This window comes from Poecilia latipinna, unplaced genomic scaffold (genome assembly GCF_001443285.1).
Source record: "Poecilia latipinna isolate Pla-1442-1.1 unplaced genomic scaffold, P_latipinna-1.0 Scaffold581, whole genome shotgun sequence".
NCBI lineage: Eukaryota > Metazoa > Chordata > Actinopteri > Cyprinodontiformes > Poeciliidae > Poecilia > Poecilia latipinna.
Window position 1 is genome coordinate 111,348 of NW_015113197.1, and position 18,542 is coordinate 129,889.

Sequence of the window (18,542 nt, forward strand, 5' to 3'; positions counted from 1 at the left end):
GGAATGCCTTGGGGTTCCCCCAGAGGAGCTGGAAAAAGTGGATGGGGAGAGGGAAGTCTGGGCCTCCCTTTTGAAGCTGCTGCCCCCGCGACCCGACCCCGGATAAGCGGAAGAAAATGGATGGATAGATGGATGGATAATGAACTGAAATGTCTTATGTGTCTTATGCAATCAAACATTAAAATTCTCCTCAGTCTCAGAATCCTCAGCACTATAGATGTCTGGACACTGGCTCAGTCACTTCAAGGACTTTCTGTAATTCTTCTATAAAAACTTCATTGTTGCCTTGGTGATTGATTTTGGGTCATTTTCCTAACACAGCAGGCAGTGTTGTTCTCAACCAAAGAACTCAAGTTTGCTCTTACTGCATCTTGTGCTTTAATGAGCTGCACCATAAAGTGGTCTGCCTCAGGTGACACAAAGAGTTTTCCTCTGGATGACTCTTAAATGCTCACTGGTGAAGCTGACGCAGGCCTTCATTGCAACAGGAGGCCAGATTTCAGTCCATGAGGAAGATGCGTATCTCCAGTGTTGTTCTTCATGTTTCTGGTTCTAAGTCTTCAGAACATGAACAAGGTCATCCTGCTCCGTTTTAGACTGATCCCTCACCTTTCTGATGATCAACCATACTGGATCAGAGAAGATCTTCTCTGGAACGTAAGGATGTATTCACATCTACCATTTTAGGTCTGCTTTAAACCGACCAAAGTTTGCTTCCTTATTGGTCTGGACCTGTTGTGCAAGTGTGGATATGCGGAGCAAACAAGGAAGCAACTCTGGTGCAGTTTGCCTCTGGTGTGAATACAGACCTGTGTTGTCAGTTGTACAGCTGTATTTACAAGGTATAGTTCATTTGCAAAAGATACAGTATGACAGCAAAAACCACCAGAGAAAAAACTAATGCCCTCTTTTGGTCCAGGCCTGGTGTGAATAAGCTAAGGGTGATTGAAGGTCATTTGATAAGTCTTAAGTTTCACAATATGTTTGGAATCATTGTCTTATTAAAAGAACAAGCTTCAGGTTGCTTCACATTTTGCTAGAGAATATGCAGAGGAGATGATGGCAGACTCAGAGCTTGCAAGGTGCCCAGGTCCTTGTCCAGGTCCACTGGCCGCAGAACAAATTGAACATTGGTGTTTTTAACTATGATTTAGGCAAACCAATGTTTTGCTGCAGTGTTCTTTTTAAAAAGAAGAGACGTTCTCCTGGCCGGACTTCCAAAGCAGCCATACTCTTTTGGTCATGAGTTTGACCCTTGAGCATGCTACCTGAGGCATGCAGAGTCTGACATGAAGCTCTTGGGTTACTCTGATCAATGCATGATTGAGTTTGCTGGGACATCCACTCCTAGTCCGAGGTGTTTTTTTTTCCCCCCTTATAAATCACTTTTGTTGTAGATTGATGAACTCTGAACCAGCCTGTATGACCCTTCTCAGATTGATGTGTGGTAAAACTGGATTCTCTAAGGCAGGGGTGGCCAAGTCCAGTCCTCGAGAGCCACCATCCTGCAAGTTTTAGAAGTATCCTTACTCCAACAGACCGGGATCAGCTCTACAGAGGCCTGATAACGAGCCAGTCATTTGATTCAGGTGTGTTGAAGCAGGGATGCATCTGAAACTTGCAGGATGGTGGCTCTCGAGGACTGGACTTGGCCACCCCTGCTCTAAGGTAATGTTTCTGTTCTGGCATTAAGTCAACACACACCTCTATGTAGTAAGCACAAAGATTTGGTTTCAGTCTGTGTTTACCCACAGTCTCGTCCACTGCAAACTCTGTGCATTATAGATGCTTTTGGCCTCAGTGAGCTGGATGCCATGTGCTCCAGCCCATAATAACAAGCTTTTGCCGGCGTATGTGGGTTAATCCACGGTTACATAAGATCAGCCCTAATGACTCTGTGTTTTGCTGCAGGTGATGGGTTTAATGGTGCACATGCTGACTTCCACTTAAGAGCCAGACCAATGCTATTCATAGTGGGAGGGGCTCACTCATAGGAACACACACACTCACACACAGTTGCCACTCTGACTGGAAATAGGGCTAGCGGGGGGGGTTCCTGTGGCCTTCAAAGCCACAATATTAAACTGAGGGTATGAACACATTTGTGAGGACATTTAAACCCATCCTGGTAAATCAGTGAGACCTTCACTGACCTTTGGGAAATGCCAGCATATGTGGGCAGTTAAAGCATGCATAAAGAGTAGCAGCAAGCAACATGGGGGTTACTGTTGAGTATTGAACTAGTTAGTGTGATGGCTGAAGTTAAAGTGAATAAACCAGTTCCAAATCATTTTATTTGTTTCAGCAGTGTGGGTGCAGTCCATGCTCTATAGATCTATCATTCAGCAGCAACAGACAATCCATCATTATGATTCAATAAAATGTTATTCCTAACAACATGTCATGAAATGTGAAGGAATGATTCAGTTTGCTGTCAGCCACTACACAATGACAATGGGGCTAAAGCTGGCTGTACTTTTTACTACTATAAATGATACTACTTGATTTATTTGATAAAAAAAAAAATTAAAATGTGTTGCCTTAAAACTAGCTGAAAACAATCAAGATTTGTCCTGACTATAGTGTTGGTGGGGGCGCCTTGTGGCCCGCTGGTAGAGCAGGAACACCAGGCTACAGGTGTGAGTTTGATTCCTGGACCTGAACCATTTCCCTGCTCTCTGTCCCCGACTTCCTGTCCAACTTCTAATGAACAAAGGCCACACAAAGGGCCGCTGCCCTGGGTTTAATGAAGCCAAAGTGTTGTATGTATCCCACATAGGACTGCAACCAACAATTATTTTAGTAATCAATAATTTTATCAATAATTCTGGTGATTCATTGAGTAATTGTGGGGGGCTGGCATGCTGTGCATACTTTTCATAATGTATATATTTGTAAAGTTTTGTCTTAACTGCTGCTCTGTGTGTTATTTTAGCAGATTGCATGTTATTCTGTATACTCTAGTTAGCAATTATTCAGTTACTAAAGTTGATGGTTATTTCTGTAATCGATTCATCACAATTAATGGTTAACCTCACTACTGCCAGTTGATGCATATTCTGCACTTACCAAGGATCAAGTTGGAGGAACTATGCTGACATTAATCAGACACATTTCTAATATAAGATTAATTTATCAGTTTTTTTAAAATTATGAATACCTCCATTTAATCATCAGGGGAAAACGTTGTGCAGTAACCTGCTCCCTCTGCCAGCAGCAGGCAGGATGTGGTCACTTCACTGACTGCATATGCAAAAAACTACATATTTCATTCAAGGCGCCTGCAGCTCACAGTTCATATTTCCTGGTTTGTGATGATCTACCTTTCATAATAATATGGAATGAACTGCTGCACTGTCCCTTTAATTCAGCAGTATTCATCTCAGTTCTTCAATATGGATGGCATTAGAAATGGTGCCATCATTCTTCCTCATGCCTGTGCTGTTGTGTGTGTTCTGGCCACTAGAGGACGTCCTGCCTAAGGATGCAGGAGAATGTGCAATCTGCCTGGAGGAGCTGCAGCAGGGAAACACCATCGCCCGCCTGCCCTGCCTCTGCATCTATCACAAAGGGTGGGAAGCTTGTTTTTAGTCCTTGTTCTTTCACATGAACGTCGCCAGACTCCAGAAATGACACATTATGCTTCATTACACATCTTAAAATGTAAAAGTTGACATGTGGCTCCATATGGTGCAGAATCATCCAACAGCTTACACCATGCGTCTCTGCTAGGTTTAATGACATAACATGCTGTGAGTGAATGTTCTGCTCTGATTGTGTTCCAGCTGTATCGACGAGTGGTTTGAGGTGAACAGATCGTGTCCGGAGCACCCGGCAGATTAAAGCTTCCTTTGCACAGGTAACCTTCTACCCAGAGCGGAAGCGCTGACCCACCAGGAGGCCCTGAGCAGTCCGTTCTGTTCCTGGAACCTTCTCTTGTCTCGGCCATTTCTGTGAGCGTTTCCACTGTGTAGTCCAGAACAGATGCTGAGCTGTGACTCCGCCCACTGCAGCAGGAGCTGCTGAGTGTGGGATACAGGCTCCTGTCAGCAAAATAAAAGTTCATTGCATTTCCACCTTTTGTTACGTTACACCCACCCTTACTGAAAATTTTCCAAAATTCTGCAGACTTTACTTTGTTAATGAAGCTCCGAACTGAGCTGTTTACACTGATCGTGTTTACGTATGTTTATGTTTTAGGGCTCTGCATGTTGACGCATGCGATTAATAAGAAACATTTAACACGTAATATTACATGATGCAGATTAATCTAATTACTTATTTGACCTTGAAGCGTCTCTAGCGTCGGTTCGGTTGAGACGCTAGAGACGCTGCATTGTGTGAACACAAATGAACTAGCGCAAGGCATTATGGGTAAATAAAAAGAAGACAAACTTATCTAGCATTAGCGAGAGAAAAGACGTGATCTGAAAAGAAGAATCCTCCAACCTCTAAAATCTGATGCTGCTTCATTTGTCTTTATATTCCTTGAAGAACGAAGTAGATTTCAGTCTCTTCTTCAGTGTTTTTTTGTGCTGATTCCTTCCATTTCTGGTGCAGTGCCACCACTGGTGAGGGAGAGAACAGGTTGTCAGTTCAGTGTGAAGGTCAGAGAGTTCTGGGGGGAAATGTTCATACAGTCCAAACTCTCCTCTGCTCTGTGGAACAACCTCCTGTCGTAGAAGCACACCCTCCAGTGTTTGAACTGATGTGTATCTGAAGACGTCAGCAGGTCGTTTCTGACTCTGTGTCTTTGTTCTGCGTCATGTGATCCCAGGTAACCCACTCTGACAGAATGAAGCTCGGATCCAGCCAGACTGTCGGACCCCGCCAACACTGTGATTGGCTGACCCGTCCCGCCCCTTCCCAAACAACCAACCGCACGGTGTAGAACCGCAGTATGCCAAATCTCTTTGGAGGAATCTTCAGGGATATAAACTATGTGTGTGTGTTTTTTTTTGGGGGGGGGGGTTTATGTTTGAGTTGCACTTTCTTTTTATTCTCCCAATGAATGGACACATCTGCTCAGTCAGGCCTGACGTTCCATCAGGACAGGAGCAGGGTGGTGCTGCTGCTGCTGTAGCTCAGCTCCGCTGCCCTCCTCTCTCCTCCTCCGTCAGCGTCGGTTTTTTTCTCCCAGTGCCTTGTTTGCAGCAATGCTGAGCACCGAGCGGGATGGGACAGGAGCTCTCTGCTGCAGAATCATCTCACCATAACTGCCATTAAAGCAGCCGGGAGCCGGGCGGCCCCTGTCTGCACCGGCAGCTGTCGCCAAACGGTGCCAATCAACTGTGAAAACCGTCCGTCACACGTCTCATGAGTGCTTTTTAACCCCGAACCGTGCAGCAGGGCTCTGCAGATGCAACGCCGACTGCATCAGTTACCAGCCTCAGGCCTCTGCAGGCTGCCGGTGCCAGCAGGAGAAAAGCAAAAAGCTCATTTTATTCTTCCATTTCAAGAAGTTTTACGACAGCACTTTCTCTACCTTGGCAACAGGCTTCTCTTTTGCATTGATTTACAGATACTTTAATATATAGCTGTGTTGGGGATTATAGCAGAGTGTTTTAAAAGGGTGAGTAAAATGAGACAAAACAAAAAAAAAACTTTGGGGAAGTGCGCCCATCCAGAGCAAAACGGGGAAAAACATGTAGTTGAATTTTTCTCCCTGGACAGAAATGGATCAGCTTTTTTTCCCCCCAACATTTACTGTAGAAACTGCAAAAACATTTCTCTCTGCTTTCACAACAAAAACACTAAATCTTACAAAGTATTATTGTCTGCTCCCTAGTTCTAATATTTTAATACACTTGAAGTGACATAGCAGCTTGTTTTAGGTCAATAACTCCTTAAAAAGACATTTTTCCATGTTATAAGTGAAATAATCTGCTAGCGGAAGTAGTGCTTCTTTTTTATTATTATTTTAAGGAATTATTAACTGAAAACAAGCTCTTTATCTTGCTGAGAGGATTGTTTTTAAGTTAGTTTTGTTGCATTTCAGGTGGACTTAAACATTTGCAGTAGAAACAGGACCAAAAATACTCTGTAAGGTTTAGTGTTTCTGCAGAACTGAATCACTGAACAAATGTTTGAGAGAGCTGCTTCACGCCCTTGCTGCATGGAGCGGACCTGCTGCTCAGCTGGGAACCGGACCGCTGGTTCCCAAACAGAACCACTAACCAGATCAGTCGCTGTTTCAGCAGGAATCCTATTAACAGAAGCCACAGTTTGATGCGTTCTTCTGGATCGGGCAATCCATGGACGGCCACTCCGTCACCTCTGGGATTGTCTCGTTCTGAACCAGTCCATTTTATTTATAAAACCGAGACAATAATAATATAAGAAAACATTAAAAGCAGAATAAGACATACTTAAAAATGCAACATAATTATAAAATAGAAAACAAGCTCACACTGTGTCAAAATCCACTGAAAAATTTTTTAACAGAGACTTGAAAACAACATGGCCTCTAATTATTTTTAAACAAATCCACCTGGCAGTATGAGAGACCTCCCCGCAGCACGACGCCAACACCGCCGTGCTTCACTGTGTGTCAAACTGTCTGTGAGCCTCAACAGGAACCAATGAGCTTCTAAATGCTGCTGCATTTCTCTCCATGTTCTCACCGTGTTTCATTCCCAGAATGATTCTGCAGCATGCAGAACTGCTGCTTCTGTTGGTTTTCTGTTTCTCTACTGCTGCTACCTTGTAGAAATGTTTCTGCCTGAAATGGAGACGATCTGGTTAGAGCTGCTGGACATGAAAAGCTCCTTCATTTCCTGATCTGAGTTTCTGTCATCACTCACCTCCCGATGCTCTGAAGGGAATAAAGCACTTCGAGAACAAATTAATGAACTGTTATTAAGACTTTTTTTCAAAACGTTAAACAGAAAAATATTGAGGCATTCAAAAAGTCGCTTGAAAAAGAAAAGATCCAAATTTACAACATAAACTAATGTCAGTGGTCACCTTTTCTGTCACATTAGAGAATAATGTGACAGATGCTTTTTTTTTCCAACTGGAAATGAACCGAGTTCCTGTTGCCACGGCGATGACGTGTCGCTTTGGTGCAACAAGACAACATGACACAACAGAAGGAGTTTCTAAAGGTTTTAGAGGACCATGGGTTTTTGTTTAATTTTTTTTCTGTTTTTGTTTAATTTTTTTTCTGTCTTTTATACTTTGTTGTTTGTGGTCTACTTCTTAAAGAAACAGTGTGCAACAATTACTGACAGCCAGTGTTGGCTGACCAGACTGGAGGAGTGAAACATTTCCCAAACATGGGAGCCCTCCATCAGAAGGCCTTCTGTGTTCCTGACTGAAGAACATCTAAACACATTGACACAAGACTGTTCTGAAATTGATCATAACTAAGGCTAATCTTTGCATTTTCTGCATATTTTGGTTTAAAACTGATCGCCCCCATGCTCAGCTGAAACCACCATACATGGTGGAAAAGAGTTGTGTGTTCCTTGGTTTTCCTCCGGTCCGGTGGATCAGTACAGCCGGGTTTTGCTGAAGTTGGGGTTTCTCAGGTAGTTCAGTCTCACAGGTCGCTGAGTGTTTGGTTCCAACCAGAGGAATCGTCTTAATCTGCTTCGACTACCAGAGATCCAAAGTCATTTTCCATATTCTGCTCATAGTCTCTGTCAGAAGATATGAATAGATGACTCCAATAAATAATATTTACCAGCAGGAGGTCACAGAGTTATTTTTGTTGTATTCAGGGTTCATAATGTGTCATATTTTGAGTCAACAAACCTGATTGAGGATCAGAAGAACCTAAGCAAAAGAGTAATGGAGTGAGACAAAGTTGTGAGATAACACTGTGAATTAAGATTTCAGGGTTTTTAGAATGATTTATCTGATTGAGTTGTGATTATTTAACTAAAATGATAAATGTAGAATACTGAGGTTTGATAAAAATATTCTACATGTTCAAAATGGCAAAAGAAGGGACGAAGTGTGAAGATGTCAGAACTTCTTCCATCTCCAGTTCACAGCTTTCCTCTGACCAACCAGTCAACTGGCTGGCTCTCATGTTCTGGTGTTCGGTGCAAATTGTGGTAGAATCAACACACTGCACCCAGCTGCCATCCCGTCACAAAGGTTTCATATTGTCCTGATATGATGTATAAAATCCCCCCTCCCTCATTTCCACTGCCACCAGAAATTATTAGCACCCCCTACCTTTCTCCACATGTAGTAAGATGAAAGGCTACACTATCATCCAATCATCCAATATGAGCCATAGTAAACAGCCCATAATGACAAACCCATATTTTCACATATAAAAAAAATTACAGTAAATGTAAATAATACATGCAAAAATATTCACACCCTTTTTAGATCTGATTGGTCATCCTTGAGATGTTTCTGCAGTCCAGCTGGTTGACCCAACATCATCTGGAGTGGGTCACATGTCTATAGAAGCTGACAGAGCAAATCAGAGCAGAAACGAAGCGATGAAGTCAAACACATCTGCAGAAGGCTACATAAAACACTTCAAAAGTCTGGAAGGTCCCAGAAAGCTCAGTGGTTTCCATTATTACTAAACAAAAGAAGATTGGAACATCTGACTGCCAAGAAATATATCAGTCAAAACCGAATGAAGTATCACCTTTTGGGTGTGAGTGCATAAGCATCAGTTATATTTAAAGGCGCTGTATGTAATTTTATTTTTTTTTAAAAAGCATTTTACATTACATTTGTTAAAGATGTCACCATGTTGTGACAGTTTGTTTTGAGACAGATAATCTGTGAAAAGATCGATCATCTCCTCCCTGTGCTCATATTGCCATTTGAAGAAATGCACCACTCTTGACCCCAAACAACCAATCAGAATCAGGAGGAGGGTCTTACCACTGTCAATCAATCTCAAGTACTTGCTGCTAAATGTCCTAATGGAAGAGAAACGACATACCTTTAAAGAATAATCATTTATCTGCTGTTATCATTGGCTGTGCTAACTAGCCTTAGCATTCATGACAGGCTATGCTAGCTCCAGCGCAGCAGAGAGGAAGTGGGTGGAGGATATGGGTGGATGAGCCTGGTATCTTTAGACAAAAACCCACTAATGCCACTATTTTAGGAAGGTGATGGTACTAAAAACAATGTCTAAAATAATTTTTTTTACTGTGCCATGATTGCTTTATACAGATTATTTTAACTTAAGACACCAACTGGAACATGGTTTTACCAGCCCATAAACACATTCCTATACATGCTTGAGTTCAGGTTTGTTCCTTTGGTAATTGTTTCACACTGGACCTGCCTGTTCTTCTGCTTTCTGCAAACATTTCCTGCATCTGGTGGAGAAGCTGCTGCGTCAGCTGCTGTAGCTGCAGATAAGCTGCTGTCTTCTAGAGCTGGACAGTAATAAGCACAGATAGGTGAGCTGAAACATTGAGCTCTTTTCTACCTGGACCAGACTGTTGGACTGAACAGTGCCTGCTGGACTCGGGTCAAAGTCCTTCATCTGAGTAAACCTGCCGAAAGAACGGGACCGTCCAGCCTGCAGGAGTGCAGGTTGTCTGAAGACTTCATCAGTGATGAACAAACTCCTCCTCAACCTGGAGACAAAGGGAACCACCTGATCCCATTGATCCCAAAGCTCCACAACATTATGGAAACCTGTTCCCCATTTCTTCCCCAACTTTTTTTTTTTGTCTTTTCTGTTACTCCAGTACATAATCCAGCACTCTCCATCTTTCCCCTGTTTTGCATCCATAGAGAAACTTAGAAAATGTATTTCTGTTTCTCAACTTCTTCAACAGGAACTTTAAAAGTTGCTCTTTCATGGTGAATGTTGCCACATGATGAACTTCCCCCCACGTATTGTTCCTCTTTCTTTTCCTCTAAAGCACGCCAGTTAATGTAATTTTTTAACTCAGAACTGCACATGCAGCAGTAAACCCTGAACATGAAAAAGCACGTGCACTTTTGGCTGAACAGAGTTGACTGAAGGTGATTTTATAAGAACAGGGGTTTTTTATCATATTTGTTACAACTGTCACCGTATGGAGACAGTTTGATGGATAATCTTTGAAAAGATCGATCTCCTCCACCTTCTCCCTATGCTGTCTAAAGAAATGCAACAATCCTCAATCGGGGCCAGAAGGAGTTTCTTGGTGCTGTCAGTCAAAGTTGTGTACATGCTGCTAAATGTACTAATGGTGGAGAAACTTTCTCTTTCTGTTTTCTAGTATTTTGAGGGCACTGCATTATAAAATCTTAGCAATCAGTGATGACTTTTCCAAATCCATGTTCATCTCCTGAGGCGAGTATTTAACTTAGCTGCTAAGTTAGCCATCATTAGCGTTAGCCAACACAGGCAAAGTTTTGGTCTCCTGGTTTTGGTCCCTTCTAATTTGTTTAGAAATAGTAATTAAAAAAAAATAGAATATCAAAGGTAAACAAGTGTATGATTCAAAGGACATGAACAGTTTATGTTTTCACCTTGAACATCTCTGTCGTTGACTCGTTTGGTAGGTTAAATGCAGAAATGCTCATGCTTTGGCTTGAGTATGCTTTGGCTTGAGCAACTAGTTCAGGTATTTTCCCTGATAGTTGTTCTTTTCTCAGTCTGTTCATGCATATCAGTTGTGGATCCAGGATTTTGGAGCCACATGTGAGGTACTGGAGTCACTTGAAGGCACTTTGACTGTCACAGGACCTTTTGTGTTTTTGAATGTGTCAACCTGTTTTGGTTCCTGAAGAAGAAATGGAGAGAACTTTGGAGTTTTGGGATCCACCCTGGGATAAACACGGCTGCTGCTTTTCATGCTCACCGTGTAAAGCCTGAATGCCACACAGAGATTAGCAGAGCCCTGTAATACATCGTCCGACCACACAGTGGTGCTGCAGCTCCTCCCTGCAGTGGCGTCTCCTCTTCCACTTTCTGAGTTAGTGGACATCTCAGAGATCCACATGTACCTTCATGTCTTTATAATGTGACAGCTACACTAGTGATTCCTACTGATCCTTTCTGTCCACATCTGATCAAATGGTTGAGTTTTGTTGATAGTTTTTACTCTGTCTTTTTTTATTTCTGTTTGTGAATTGAAGCAGAACTGTTCAACAGGCCTTAATAGATGTGCTGATGACATTTCATGAGTCTCTCTGTGTATTTTGTAATTACTATGTTTCCATCCACGATACACTGGTTTATGAAGCTGGATTGGAGTGAGGACTCTTACTTTACTGATAACTGTCAGCATGTAGCAGTCAAGTTTGATTGTTTGTAAGGTGTTTCCAAGCAGCAGTCACTTTATTCATTTAATTTAAATTGACATACATAAATGTACATCTTTAATTTCATTCATTGTAGTTATTAGACAATGCAGTCAAGTTCAGGTTCTTATTCCAGTTGCTAAAACACTTTCTACCTTTTGGTACATCTAGCTCCTGTTGGGTTTTTGCCATCAGAACTGTCTTAATTCTTAGTGGCACAGATTCAATAATAGTATCAGGAACATTTGTCAGATTCTGGTCCACATTGACAGGTTTGATTGCTGCATATCAGTTATGTAAATTTCACCACCTCCTAATGATGTTCTGTTGGACTAAGATCTGGTGACTGTGGAGGCCAGAGGACAGCGAATCATTGTCATGTTCAAGAAACCAGTTTGAGACACTGTAAGCTTCATGACTTGGAATTTTTCCTTGTTGGAAGAAGTCTGCAGAAGATGGGTATACTGTTATAAAGGGAAGGACATGGTCATCATCGACATTCAGGTTGGCTAAATGTGTTGGGTGTTCAGCGATGGAATGTATACTTTGGTGAGTCCGATTGTTGGAGCTACTGTTGCCTTTCGATGATCTGACCTACCAGTTGTCAAAACTACAGTTGAAAATACCTAAACATGGGAAAATACCTAATTTATGGGAGTGAATTTCATTTTATTGGACCATAAACACAAAAGGCATGAAGGAACCAGACAACTCCAGTAACATTCATTTCAATATTTTTTTATTGTGTACAAAATGACAAATACTTGAATGGTACAGAGTGATAACAAAATATGTGATGTTCAGTATGACAAAAACTATCCTCTGATACTGATCCTCCTGGAGTAATCAAGCAACCAACCTGACAAGGAATGGAAGTAAACAATCAGTTGGTAAATCTTTCTTTGTAAAATTGCTTACATTATTAAAATTATCTTCATATGCATTAGGGAAGCTACCTTCTGCCGCTCTGGTTCTGCCCTTACTACAGACAGACTTTGCTTTAACATGAGGATGGATGTAAACTAAACCTGTGTCTGTGGAGCGACGTGGACCAGAGACGTCCTCACTATCCTGACTGTGAGAACCTTTGAGGTAGACGTGGGTGAAGATGTTCAAGGCCAAAGAAGACAGAAAGCTTTGAACTGAACCAAATATGATTTAGCCAAGTAAAGGATGTGCACAATTGTGAACCAACCACTATCAGCAATACCAGTAATTATAAAGGAAATTATTTCCTGTCAGATGTAACCGTATTCGAACAAAACCAAAATATATATTCTACAGGGAAGTTGGCATGTTTCTTGTTTGGTTTTTGTTTTGTTTTGTTTTTTCACTGTGACCGGTTCCTATTTCATGTAAAAGTCAGACATGGAATGAAACTCACAGGTAATTTCTCTCACATGAAACATGACAGATTAAGACCAAAGAAAAACTGTAATCCTGGAGAATTTCCAGCAGATGAACTGAGTTTGTGTCTGCAACATGTCACAAAGGAAATCACTATGCTAATACAAATACGTTGCTATGGGGACATTAATCAGAATTAGCTAATACAGACACAAATGAAGCTGAATGCTTGGAACACAGCACACTGAAAACCTTAGAGATTAATGAAGAAATCTCATACAGACTAGTGAAATATTTTCTGATGGATTCAGTTGAAGGCACTTTGGTTAAACAAAAAGTGGTTTTATTTAAACAGGAAGGTCTAGGTAATCCTTTCTGAGTTCCAAGATGGATTTGCAGTTCAGCCATGAATTCAGCTGTGTTGAGGTTTTTCATAATGTAGCATTTACTCTGAAAAAATAAAATAAAATCCTTGTATTGTAACTTAACTTTCTTGTAAAAGTACAATCAATCAATTTCACACAAGAAAACATTAAAATGTAATATGTGAAATTGTTTTGATAACCGTTTTACTGTTTCAAATAAATATGTCCAATTCAGTAGGAGATATTCAATGAATTATTTTTGAAGTAGACCTTCTTCAAAAACATAAGGTGTACGGTGACTTCATACTTATTGTCCATGTCAAGGAGTCTGTATCAGTAACTAATGAATATTCATAAAATATTAATATTAAAATATGAAACTATCCTTTAATAGTTTATATTAAAGGATCTGAAGTTTGTATGAAGAGCTTTCACTAGTTTGTATTTAAGGTTTTCAATAGGCTGTGAGAAAGAGTTCAATTTTATCTCCATCAGTCTCTAATAATGTCCCTCCTGGCCCCCCATATGTTGGGCCCTTAAAGGGATCCATGGTTAGTTGCAGCAATAGACATAGAGAGGCATTTTTCACATATTTAAATAAAATATTGTCACACAGACGTCACCATGGTAGAAGAGTATGCTATGTTCTACAGCGCTGTCCAGCCAAAACTGTGTTTTTTGCGCAATGCGTAAAGCTTAGCCCTTTCAATTTGAACAGGAGCGCTGAAATAAAAGGTGATGCAAAAACGATGAGGGGAAACTAAAATGAGGAAGACCGAACGGGAGAGAGTCGGCTGAAAAAGCTGGTGTTTGTGCTGCCGCTGCCTGTTAATGGTAACACAGAAGAAGAGCATTAGCTGCAATGAGCTCCAGTTTCTAACTCAGGCTGTGCATGATGAGCACTGGGAAAAAAAATAAAAAATGTGTGTGTGTTACAGAGACGTAAAAATGAATCATTGTCAGGCAAAACATCCATTCATTATCTTCCAATTGTTGATTTCATGCCAACTCCTTCTAATGCTGTTAGCTCTAGCTAACATAGTAAACAGTATAGCACAAGCCAATCACATTTGTTTCAACATCTGTTGAAACAAATACAACAGATGTTGTATACACAAGATAGATATACACAAGATATCTATTTTGTGTATAGCTGCACATCAAAACTTCAAGACAGTTTTTCCCAACCCAGATGTTTTCTGCCCTTGACTTCTTGTGTTTAGTTTAAAGGCTCGACTCCATATAACCTGCCCACATCATCGGCCCAGCATGCATAGCGCAGCTGAAAAAATGACGAGCTACGTAGGTGAAAAATATAACTAGGATATACAATTTTTTAAGTAATTATGAGATTTTACATACCACAATGCTTTTAGGAAAATTCTAACATATTTTGGCCAACAGGTTCAACTAGTCGACGATCCCTTTATCAGAGAGTTGATGATGACTGACATGCAGACATTTTGATTCCAGAACATCATGTTCAGAGTGTACTGATGTTTCTGAAGCATATTGGTTCACATCAGAAACGACATCCCAACTGAATCCCAGTGCTGTGAACATAGCACTGGTGTGTGTGTGCAGTTCTGTGAACACAGTGTCCATCCTGCTCAACTTGTGGACAACAGGAAGTGATGTTGTTGAGTTGGTTGAAGCGCAGCAGCAGAAAACGTGTTTGTGTTTCTGATCCTTGAAGAGCACAGCGATCCTGTCAGTGGAACCGGAGTCGTTTGTCTGACTCAAACAGCTTCTGTTCCTCCTCAGAGAGCTGGTTTCCTTTCACGCTGTGGAAACAAGAGCCATCAGACATACAGTTCACACACACACACACACACACACACACACACACACACACACACACACACACACAGAGAGACAATGGGTTCTCAACCAAACACTGCTCAAAGTTGATTGGACTGATATCACTTTAGCTTGAATTTATTTTAATGCAAAATTATCAGTGTTCTGAAATGATATGTTTACACTCACTATGAAACTTTAATATGTATGTATTTTAACCAAATTTTAAAAGTTTCAAAAGCAAAATGTTGCTTAGCCTCTTGGCCAGTAGTCTTCCATAACATTTAGTCCAATCCAGTTTATTTACATGGGGCCAATTGACAACAGATATCTCATATAATAAAAACAATAAAAATAAAATTTAAAAGTTTAGAGATGCCTATTTAACCTTTACTATTATTATGTTTTGAAGCAGTAATTGTGTCATACTTGGTTATGACAAAACTTCAAATAGATCAGTTAATGTCAAACTTCATAATATTGATTTGCACATAGAAACATGTTCCAAACAGATTTCAACTGGTTTCTTTGTGCCTGTTTTACATCATAAGTTTTAAAACATGATGCCATTTATGGAGGCATTTGCTTTGATTTCTATGTATGAGTTGATAACTTAGGTTATTACTGGCATCTGGTGTAAACATTTATACCATAAGCTTCATGTTGATAGAAATATTAGTAATACATTTAGAGAGGAAATCGATGGTAGCAGCTTCATCACCTGTGATCACGCTCAGGTCAAACAGAACCTTTTCTCCTTCAGGTACAAACTCAGTAGTGTGAAGTGTAAAACAACCAGACTGAAAGACTTTGTATCCTGGAGAGATTGCAGTGATTCAAACATCCAGGTCAAACATTTTTGCAACACTAAGTAAATATGTTCTGTTTGACTGCTCTTATTGCTATGCCACTGCTTATGTGTGAAGAAAAGCATGACTGCACCTGAACAATCAGTTTCCTCCTACTGTGGAGGGAACCATCATCAGGTTCCAGCCATGTTGATCTTACAACAGATATTATCCACACCAAACCCAAAATGTTTTTTTATGAACCACACTGAGCTGATCACAGAGAGCGTGAAGCTGTAGGTTGTTTTAATAAGTGAACAAACCGACATAAACCCTTAGATCAGTGGTGCCCAAAGTCGTTCCTCGAGGGTCGGCATCCTGCGGGTTTTAATTCTCTCCCTGGTGGTAGTAACAACCTTCTCAGCATGTCAATGTTCTTCTTATTGCTCTAATGAGCCATCATTTGATCCAGGTGCGTTAAACCAGGGAGAGAACAAAAACATGCAGGATGTCAGCCCTCGAGGACCCACTTTGAGCACCCAAAGTGGGTCCAAGTGGGTCCAAAGGTGGTTTAATCTCACCAGATCTCCTTGAGCTTGGAGTTGGTAGCTAGCGCTTCAGCAAAGTGTTGGATCCCAGCAGCTGTGAACTTGTTGTTGATGAACCTGCAGACAGATAAACACAGTCGGTTGGTGACTTTCTCACAAGCGATGGCCGACCGGCAGCAGCGGCACGAGTCCAGTCCGAGTCATTACAGTGACACTGCTCTCATGCATGGCTGGCTTCCTCACCAGAGGTGGCTCAGTCCAGTGTCGGCCTGGATTAACTCGGCCCAGTGCGGAGCTGAATCGTCCATCATCTCATTCTGCACCAACCTGCAGAAGATAAGAAACAAGAAACACTGAGACAAACACAGCCGGCCTCCTCACCGTGAGCTTCATGTCTGGCTTTAGACCACACAGTTACACAAACTGTATGAAGGACACAGAACCTTTTGTTCCTCACCATCTGACAGTAGGTCAGTTTGGATTTAAAAAGATACTTACATTTTCTTAATAAAATATTGAGAAAGATATTTTTATTCATTTCTTCAAAATTAGAACTTTTAATCAATTTTCTTAGAATTTGGTGGAATTGCCTTTTAGACTTTGTGACTTGGGTCAAACATTTTGAGTTTGCTGGAATTCCGTAATTCCAAACTGTAATCTGGATTTTATGCTGTTTCTTCATGAATGACCTTTCAACCCATTTCACAGAGGACAAATACTCTCTGTTAACAGCCTCACTATTGTTATGCTAAAAGGAGCTAGCCTATCATTGAAGCTATTCAAGCCTAAAATGGCATCTCATTACTATACATGTAGCAGCAGCACAGACGCCCCCAATACTACAAGAAGTTCCATAAATGATCAGGAGTTCCTGAAACACTGGAATAGCACTTTGCTCTAACAGGTTAAACTCATGAACTTCCATACCAGAATATCCTCAGGACTGTGTTCTCCTTCAGAGCTTCTGCCAGACACTTCCCTCCACTGGATGTGATGCCATTGGCTGCCAGGCTGGAGCACAGAGAAAAACAAACTGTACTTGTGTGTGTGTTTGGATCACCCTGTGAGGAACTGCTCTGTTTCTGGCCTTTCCTGCTACCTGAGGTTGGTGAGACGTGGGTGATTCCTCAAGGCTTCTGCAAAAGCTTCCGCTCCCTCATCACCGATGCTGTTGCCCCACATCCTAGAGGACAACATCAGTGTTATCTAGTGAACATTTAACCAATATTAAGTTCTACTTTGATGAACTTACCCCAAGTCGAATATGGAAGTGCTCTTCTTAACCGCCCTGGCCAGATACCTCCCACCCACAGGTGTGATCTTGTTTTTACCGATCCTAAATGTTAATCACAGCATTAAACACCAAAAAATAATAATAATAATTTAAATCGCTCTTATTAAAGTCATGCAAGATGTTGAACTCTTCAGGTGTTTCACATACTTCACAACTGCTAGTTGAGGACATTCTTCAATGATCTGAGCCACCAGTTTGGCTCCAGCATCAGTGATGTTGTTGTTGTAAAGCCTGAGGAAAGAAAAACGATCAGCTTTAAATAAAAGGCTCAGATGTTTTGACCTACATAGTAGATAGAGCAGCACCGTTTTGCCCCTCCCCCACATGTTGACCAGCTAGTTGACAGAAGATTCCTCGACTTCTTACCTTCTGGATAAAAGAAAAGATAACTGAGCCTGTTAGGAAATATTTCCAGCTGAAGAGGATACAGAAACTACACTGAAAAAAAGAAAATGGAGCTCCAACTTAAAAGAAAATGAGTTAATTTGTTAAACGTAATCAAATTAAGTTTGTCAAACTTAGTTTATTTGCATTTGCTTAACATGATAACTTAATACACTTGGAAGAACTCAATTTGATTACTTGTAATAAATATTTTTTTAAAGTTGGATCACCTTTTTTTTTTTTCAGTGTAGAGGAGCTCCACCGGTCACCGTTTTAAACTCACCGTTAGGAAGCTACAAACAGCAGCAGACTGATGAGACCTTCTACACTAAAATCTGTGGAAAAAATAATCTACGAAATGCATTTAATTAAAAATTACTACTAGTGGAGAGTTGCTGTACAGCTGTTATGATGTATCAAAATCCAAGTAACATGAATATTGTGGCATTATTATCTTTTACTTTTTACTTTTCATCAGCGTAGAAGCTACATCACTTCTTTTGTCTCTGCTCTGTCTTCTCAAACCTCCAGTCAGTTATGACTTACAGCTTGTACTGATCCAGGTTCTGGTTCTGCTGGAGGAAAATGCATTGCTCTGTATAATGCACTGCTGTAAAGTCAATGACACAATGCAGGAGACTGTTGCCATGTTCTTGTCCAGGAGGAGTGAATGCTGCAAATCAATGACTTGGTGCAATCTGCTGGGTTTTCTTGCATAGAAAACTAAGGAATAATTAACACCAGTACATGTCAATACATGTTAGAAGCTGCAGGTCCCCCCCCCCCA

The 18,542-nt window shown here is 40.9% G+C and overlaps 2 protein-coding genes across 4 annotated transcripts in view; one reads left to right on the forward strand and one right to left on the reverse strand.

The window, feature by feature from the left end:
- znrf2b (zinc and ring finger 2b) overlaps positions 1-5,658 on the forward strand; it is a 36,475-nt gene extending 30,817 nt beyond the window's left edge. Inside the window, exons 3-5 of one of the 2 annotated variants that reach the window (XM_015042201.1) lie at positions 3,467-3,572; positions 3,786-3,859; positions 4,778-5,658. In XM_015042201.1, coding sequence (XP_014897687.1) covers positions 3,467-3,572; positions 3,786-3,843 — 164 coding nt within the window. In that variant the 3' untranslated portion in view covers positions 3,844-3,859; positions 4,778-5,658. Of the gene's footprint in view, positions 1-3,466; positions 3,573-3,785; positions 4,077-4,777 lie in introns of those variants that run through there. The other variant, XM_015042200.1, reaches the window with a different exon arrangement.
- A 4,099-nt stretch (positions 5,659-9,757) lies between these two features.
- Positions 9,758-18,542, reverse strand: part of nod1 (nucleotide-binding oligomerization domain containing 1) — a 17,800-nt gene continuing 9,015 nt past the window's right edge. For both annotated transcript variants that reach the window (XM_015042202.1, XM_015042204.1), the window contains 7 exons: positions 17,519-17,602; positions 17,330-17,413; positions 17,177-17,260; positions 17,005-17,088; positions 16,321-16,404; positions 16,111-16,194; positions 9,758-14,725 (listed from right to left, as the gene is read on the reverse strand). In XM_015042202.1, the coding sequence (XP_014897688.1) occupies positions 14,653-14,725; positions 16,111-16,194; positions 16,321-16,404; positions 17,005-17,088; positions 17,177-17,260; positions 17,330-17,413; positions 17,519-17,602 (577 nt within the window). In that variant the 3' untranslated portion in view covers positions 9,758-14,652. The remainder of the gene's footprint in view (positions 14,726-16,110; positions 16,195-16,320; positions 16,405-17,004; positions 17,089-17,176; positions 17,261-17,329; positions 17,414-17,518; positions 17,603-18,542) is intronic.